The following is a 7,785-nucleotide window of genomic DNA, read 5'->3' as shown; positions in this document are numbered from 1 at the left end:
TTCTTATGTTCTTATGTATGTCTTGTGTGTAAGTACGTTTGATATATTTATGTGAACTAGAGTAAACAATGGGTCAGCTGTAAACAACAGACCAGATGTAGACAGTGGACCGGAGTGGATTGTTACTGGTAAAACTGGATTAGGAGGGATTATCGGGACACTGAAACAGGAACTTTAATGAGGACAATTGGACCATGAACTTATGCCGGGACATGTGGACCAGATAGACTAAGAGGAGAGACGTGAGTGTGAATTAAGAATGATGTGGTGAGGTAAGCGAGGTGTTGTCGGGGGGGCCAGTGAAACATTCATAAGTCAGCTGGGTAGAGTCGTGTCCACACATTTCTCACCTGCCATTGTTCCTGGTGAGCTGGTGCCCTCCTGCTGGTGCTGTAGTGAGTCTTGGTGCTTCTTGGTACTGGTGCTGTCGCTTCTGTGTGGTGCTGATGCCTGGTGAGTATTAGTGAGGGTATGTTAGTCTAGTTAGCAGTCGTGTTCTCCAGCCATTGTTCCTGGTGAGCTGGTGCCTTCCTCCTCCTCCTCCTCCTCCTGCTGGTGCTGTAGTTAGTCTTGGTGCTTCTGGTGCTGATGCTTGGTGAGTATTAGTGATGGTGTGTTGGTGTAGTCAGCGAGAGGAGGGCTCAGATGTTCCTCACCAGCCACTGTTCTTGGTGAGGAGGTTAGAAAGGGGACCTCCATCCTCCTGCTGGTGAATATTGATGCTGTGCTGGTGATTGTGATGCTCCTGGTAGCGCTGTTGGTGATTGTGATGCTCCTGGTAGCGCTGGTGGTGATTGTGATGCTCGTGGTGGCGCTAGTGGTGATTGTGATGCTCCTGGTGGCGCTGGTGGTGATTGTGATGCTCCTGGTGGCGCTAGTGGTGGTCGTTAGTGGCGCCGCTGGTGGTCGTGGTAGTGTGAACGTGACCTCCATCGTCGGGAAGAGGTGTGTCAGGGGTCATATGTGGAGCCGTGGGGGTCATGGGAGCCTCCACGACGAGCCAGCTGGTGGAGGTAGTAGTGGTGGTGGTTAGTGGGGGTGGTCGTCGTGATTGGTTGGTTCTGCTAGTGATGGTGGTGGGGGTCGTCGTGGTTTGGTAGCTGTGGCAGTGGTCGTAATGGTGGCAGTAATGTTGGTGGTGGTTGTCGTGGTAGTGATGGTGGTGGTCTTCGTCGTTGTTAGGTAATAGTGGTACTGGTTGTGATGTGGTAGTAGTGGTGGTTTATGATTAGGGTAATAGTGGTACTGGTTGTGATGGTAATAGTGGTAGTGATGGTAATAATGGTGGTGATGGTTGTCGTGATTTGGGTGGTTGTGGTAGTGATGGTAATAGTGGCAGTAGTAGTGGTGGTGGTGGTGGTGGTGGTGGTATCAGGGGTATAAGTGTCGTCATCTGCATAATTCCTGATCCACCCTGACCTTATTTCCTGCCAAGACGATCAACTCTTTCTTTACTTGTTCACGACTCTCACTGCTTATCCATCTTTCCATCTTCCAGACACTTGCTTCCTGTTTTGACGCCCCTGTCTGTCTGTCTGTCTGTCTGGCTGGCTGTCTGTCTGTGTGTGTGTGTGTTTGTGTGTGTGTTTGTTTGTTTGTTTGTGTGTGTGTCTGTCTGTCTGTCTGTCTGTCTGTCTGTGTCTCTGTCTGTGTCTGTCTGTCTACTTGTATTTCTCTGTTTGTCTATCTGTCTCTAAGGTCGGCAGGCGCCCCGTGAAGAGAGTGATATTCTTACACACAAAAAGTGGGCGTTTTGAAAGCATCTACCCCGTACTGCCATCACCATCATCATCATCATCATCATCATCATCATCATCCCAGTTCACAATAGCCCATGAAAAATGTCTCAAAGGAACTCAGTCGGCACATTACGGGTGGTGGTATAGTGGTTGTTGTGGTGGCGGTTGTGATGAGGAAGAGGGAGTCAAAGAAACGATACCAAGGAGGTGCACAGGTGGCATTTTACAAGTGCAGTCGGCCCTGTGAACCATCTCATCCCAGCCCAGCCCAACACACACACTCACTCCCACGCCCTCCCTGGCACATTACTTCCGCCAGGTCACACTCGGGATGCACAACTACACTTATTTCTAACTGTACGACCTCACGCACTTCTGAACACCTCCTCCTCCTCCTACTCCTCCTCCTCTTCTAGCTACTGTAGCGAGGAAGAGTCAAGACGTTTCATGAGGTTCAGGAATTCGCTATAGCAGAAGTTCGGTGCAATTATGGAAGGGTCGTGTGTGTGTGTGTGTGTGTGTGTGTGTGTGTGTGTGTGAGCTGTATCTTTGACAATCCATTGGTTTTTTCGTAGTCTTCGGTAAATTCTTCAAAGGACGAGATGTTACCATTGTCCGTTCTTGTACGTACAATCTCTGTATCTATTATTAACCCATATCCGTCGTCCGTGCGTGTGTCCTTCCTCTCTTCCAAGATGTTCGTGTCCGTCGCCAGCTGTTGTTTACTACTAGAGGCAGATGGAGTTGAAGCTTCAGAGAGTTTTAGTACACGACGCTGCCTCTCATGATTACTCTTATTTTTTCATTTTTTACTTTTATTATTCTAAATTTTTAAGACTTTATTTTTACGACTTATTTTTTAGGTTTTTATGAGACTTTTTCTTTTGTATTTTTGTCACCATTTGGGATCCAACACTGGTGTAGTTCAGGTATGAGTCATGATAATTGGTATAGGATTTGGTATAGCTGAGTGTGTGTGTGTGTGTCTGTGTGTGTGTGTGTGTGTGGCCTTCGACTCGGTCAACAGGGAAGCCCTCTGGTGGACCCTCAAAATTCATCGCCATTGTGAGTTAACTCCACTATGGCATGAACAGCAGTGTCCTGCACAATGGCATCCAGTCTGAGCTCTTCCCCATCCAAACGGGTTAAACAAGGGTGTGTACTGGCTGCCTTCCTTACTTGTGCCAATTTAGCCGGCGGGGTGGACATCGAGTACCAGATAAAGGGTCTTTTCAACATAAGACGACTCCAAGCAAGAACAAAGGTGTCGGCAGCTTCCATTACTGAACTTCAGTATGCAGACGATCTCACTCTTGTTGCTCACACTGAACGCGATCTGCAGGAGATCCTGAACACCTATGCAGATGCGTATGCACACTTCGGCCTTGAGGTGAATGTACGTAAGACTCAGATTCTCTTTCAACCTGCCCCTGTTTCAGACACGCCTCCACCATCCATCTTAACGGTACTACCTTCTCTAATGTTACCCACTTTCGATATCTCGGCTCCCACCTATCCACCATCGCGGACATCGATGAAGAGATTCAGCATCGGATCAGATGTGCATCTCAAGCCTTTGGCAGACTCAGAAACCGTGTCTTCAGCTGTAGGGAGCTGAAATTATCTACAAAGTTACACGTATATCGAGCAGTGGTCCTCCCCACCCTACTATATGGCACCGAGACATGGGTCACAAGGAGGAGGCACCTCAAGGCACTTGAAAACTTTCACCAACCTAGTCTACGTTCCATCCTACGAGTTCGCTGGGAAGCAAAGACAACAAATATCAGTATTCTTGCTGACACCAACTGTAGGAGCATCGAGGCTACCATTATCCATGAACAACTACGCTGGACTGGCCATGTTACCTGCATGGACGACAGTTGACTGCCAAAGCAGCTACTTTACAGTCACCTAACGAATAGTTAACATAACGCTGGCGGGCAACTGAAAAGGTATAAGGATAGTCTTAAGACAAACCTGAAAAAAGTGCGAAATCGACCCCCTCACCTGTGAGTCGATTACTCCACACCGTAACGCTTGGAGGAGCACCACACAAGGTGTCAATGCATTCGAGTTAGCCCGACTACAAACCGAGGCAGACATGCGCCAACGCCGGAAAGACGCTGCCGCCTCCCTCACTCGATGTAGCCCTTCACATATGCATCATCTGTGAACAACTTTGCCGGTCCCGTATCGGCCTCTCTAGGCACCTCAGAACTTGCCAACCTAGGTGACATCCTTAATAACTCGTATCATTGTATCATAGCTGGATGATCGTCATACTTGATTCCGAGTGACAGCAAAGTAGTAGCAGTGTGTGTGTGTGTGTGTGTGTGTCCATATACAACATTGTCCTCGTTCGAAAATTTCATCTACAGCATTGGCGAATTTTGGTCGTGATAGTATTTTATTTTATTTGTTTACAATTTTCTGTTTTGATCGTCATTTACAGATATGAAAACAGATTTGGGTTTATTTTGTTTTCATTGTTTTGTTTTTGTTTGGCTTAGTTGTTTGTTCTTGCCTAAACGATAAGACATAACAAATTGGATTATGATCATCTTCATAGTGTGAAGTGTTCGAAAGAGTGAACATCAAGACACAAGTGTTCGAAAGAGTGAACATCAAGACACAAGTGTTCGAAAGAGTGAACATCAAGACACAAGTGTTCGAAAGAGTGAACATCAAGACACAAGTGTTCGAAAGAGTGAACATCAAGACACAAGCAAGTGTTCGAAAGAGTGAACATCAAGACACAAGTGTTCGAACAGAGTGAACATCAAGACACAAGTGTTCGAAAGAGTGAACATCAAGACACAAGTGTTCGAAAGAGTGAACATCAAGACATCAAGTGTTCGAAAGAGTGAACATCAAGACACAAGTGTTCGAAAGAGTGAACATCAAGACACAAGTGTTCGAAAGAGTGAACATCAAGACACAAGTGTTCGAAAGAGTGAACATCAAGACACAAGTGTTCGAAAGAGTGAACATCAAGACACAAGTGTTCGAAAGAGTGAACATCAAGACACAAGTGTTCGAAAGAGTGAACATCAAGACACAAGTGTTCGAAAGAGTGAACATCAAGACACAAGTGTTCGAAAGAGTGAACATCAAGACACAAGTGTTCGAAAGAGTGAGCATCAAGACGCAAGTGTTCGAAAGAGTGAACATCAAGACACAAGTGTTCGAAAGGTGAACATCAAGACACAAATGTTCGAAAGGGTGAACATCAAGACACAAGTGTTCGAAAGAGTGAGCATCAAGACACAAGTGTTCGAAAGTGTGAACATCAAGACACAAGTGTTCGAAAGAGTGAACATCAAGACGCAAGTGTTCGAAAGAGTGAACATCAAGACACAAATGTTCGAAAGGGTGAACATCAAGACACAAATGTTCGAAAGGGTGAACATCAAGACACAAGTGTTCGAAAGAGTGAGCATCAAGACACAAGTGTTCGAAAGAGTGAGCATCAAGACGCAAGTGTTCGAAAGAGTGAGCATCAAGACGCAAGTGTTCGAAAGAGTGAACATCAAGACACAAGTGTCCGAAAGAGTGAACATCAAGACACAAGTGTTCGAAAGGGTGAACATCAAGACACAAGTGTTCGAAAGAGGGAGCATCAAGACACAAGTGTTCGAAAGAGTGAGCATCAAGACACACGTGTTCGAAAGTGTGGTATTATGTTCGACTTAGTGACAGCAGTAGAGCGAGGCGGCGTCACCCCCGACAGGTGGAGGTGATAGTGGTGTGGGCGTAGGTGTGAGTGTGGGCGTGGATGGTGTGTGTGGCTCCGTGAAGGTGAAGGTGTCTGCCTCGTGTGAGCTACGCCAGGCGATCTTTCTCCAGCTTTCCCTCATCTCTGGAACGATCCTTCGTCAGCCTGAACTAATGTGAGCTATTAACACGATTTTACTCTCTTTGTCTGTCTGTCTGTCTGAAGTAGAGACGTTCCTTAATTTAAGCTTACGAATATTTAAGAATCTTGGCTCAGGAAACTAACCGAACCTAACCCGTTTTAATCATTAAGTGAAAAAAAGGCAGTTTATCAGCTCTCTCTACCACCTCCTCGCTTTGGCTCTCGGGTAAATTTGCGTTGTACCTCTGTTAAATTTAGCGACGTAGAAAGCATATCAAGAATGAATTATAGTTAATAATCACGTGACGTTGTGGTTTAATATGTTAGTTTTAATTTGTGAGATTCTACTAATAAAAAACCCAAATCGGATTAGTATTTTTGTTTAGTTAGGTAAAAGTGTAATGGTGATTCTGTAAGGCGTATTTAGTATCTCATGGTTACGAGTTAGGTTAGGTTAGGGCAGCTTAAGTTAGGTCAGGTCAGGTTAGCGATATATTTTCACTAGGTTGGTAAATTATGACTGGCTATCTTTTGGGGTTAGAATAAAATACTTAGCTGACTTAGTGTGTTAGAGTTACGGTGTTTAGGCTTGAGGTGAAATAAGCTTGGGGTGTCTACTCATCAGGTGAAATAAGCTTGGGGTGTCTACTCATCAGGTGAAATAAGCTTGGGGTGTCTACTCATCAGGTGAAATAAGCTTGGGGTGTCTACTCATCAGGTGAAATAAGCTTGGGGTGTCTACTCATCAGGTGAAATAAGCTTGGGGTGTCTAATCTTCATGTGAAATAAGCTAGGTGTCTACCAGGTGAAATAAGCTTGGGGTGTCTACCATCAGGTGAAATAAGCTTGGGGTGTCTACTCATCAGGTGAAATAAGCTTGGGGTGTCTACTCATCAGGTGAAATAAGCTTGGGGTGTCTACTCATCAGGTGAAATAAGCTTGGGGTGTCTACTCATCAGGCGAGTTAAGCTTGGGGTGTCTAATCTTCATGTGATCCTTTAACTACAATATCACACACGAAGCGACAGGAGCAGAGAAAATGCATCTTCATCCTCTGAACATTACACCATATACCGTCACGCCTTCTCATCGATATATCTAGTTAATATAATATAAACCAGCAGGTATAGACGTCACATATATGAAAGTTATAGTGATATGAGGTTAATAACATCAAGAGAAAATGAGGCGGTTTTCGAATTTGTGAGGGTGGTAATGTTAGTTGACGCCATGATTACTGGTGTTATTGTAGTGATTGTCTGGAGAAATGTACTGGGTGGTGGAGAGAAGTGGTGGTGTGTAGTGGTGGAGAGAGGTGGAGTGTGGTGGTGAGGTGGGGTGTGGAGAGAGGTGGAGTGTGGTGGTGGAGAGTGGTGGAGTGTAGTGGTGGAGAGAGGTGGTGAGGTGGTGTGTGGTGGGGTGTAGTGGTGGAGAGAGGGGAGTGTGGAGGTGTGGTGGGTGTGGTGGTGGAGGGAGGTGGGTGGGAGAGGTGGAGTGTAGTGTGGAGGTGTGGGTGGGGTGTGGAGGTGAGGTGGGTGTGGTGGGTGGAGAGAGGTGAGGTGTGGTGGAGGGTGTGGTGGTGGGAGAGAGGTGGGAGGTGAGGTGGGAGGTGGTGGTGGAGGGGTGTGGTGGTGGAGAGAGGTGGAGTGTGGTGGTGAGGTATGGTGGTGAGGTGGAGGTGGTGGTGAGAGTGGAGGAGGGAGGAGGTGGTGGGAGAGAGGTGGAGGGAGGTGAGGTGGGGTGTGGTGGTGGAGGTGAGGTGTGGTGTAGTGGTGGAGAGGTGGAGTGTGATGAGGTGTGGGTGGTGGAGAAAGACGTAGTGTAGCAGGAGAGATGTGGGAGTGGAGGTGAGGTGGGTGTGTGGTGGTGGGAGAAAGATGCAGTATACTGGTGGAGATAGGTGGAATGTGGTGGTGGAGAAAGATGCAGTATACTGGTGGGAGAGGTGAATGTGGTGGTGGAGAAAGATGTAGTATAACAGGAGAGAGGTGTGAGTGTGGAGGAGGTGGTAGTGGTGGTGGGAGAAAGATGCAGTATACTGGTGGAGAGAGGTGGAATGTGGTGGTGGAGAAAGATGCAGTATACTGGTGGAGAGAGGTGGAATGTGGTAGGAGAAAGATGCAGCATACTGGTGGAGAGAGGTGGAATGTGGTGGTGGAGAAAGATGTGGTGGTGGAGAAAGATGCA

At 46.7% G+C, this 7,785-nt stretch overlaps 1 protein-coding gene across 2 annotated transcripts in view; it reads left to right on the top strand.

Annotated features, from left to right (window-relative positions):
- The window catches only part of LOC121870209, a 135,499-nt gene that overhangs the window by 64,169 nt on the left and 63,545 nt on the right, over positions 1-7,785 (top strand). Inside the window, exon 1 of one of the 2 annotated variants that reach the window (XM_042371981.1) lies at positions 432-453. The exons of the other annotated variant lie outside the window; for it this stretch is intronic. Coding sequence (XP_042227915.1) covers positions 447-453 — 7 coding nt within the window. The 5' untranslated portion in view covers positions 432-446. Of the gene's footprint in view, positions 1-431; positions 454-7,785 lie in introns of those variants that run through there. 2 annotated transcript variants of the gene reach the window in all.

The sequence above is a fragment of the Homarus americanus genome, unplaced genomic scaffold (assembly GCF_018991925.1).
Source record: "Homarus americanus isolate GMGI-L3 unplaced genomic scaffold, GMGI_Hamer_2.0 scaffold38238, whole genome shotgun sequence".
Classification (NCBI taxonomy): Eukaryota; Metazoa; Arthropoda; class Malacostraca; order Decapoda; family Nephropidae; genus Homarus; species Homarus americanus.
Note: the sequence above shows the minus strand (reverse complement) of the source record. Positions and strands in the feature narration are given on the sequence as shown.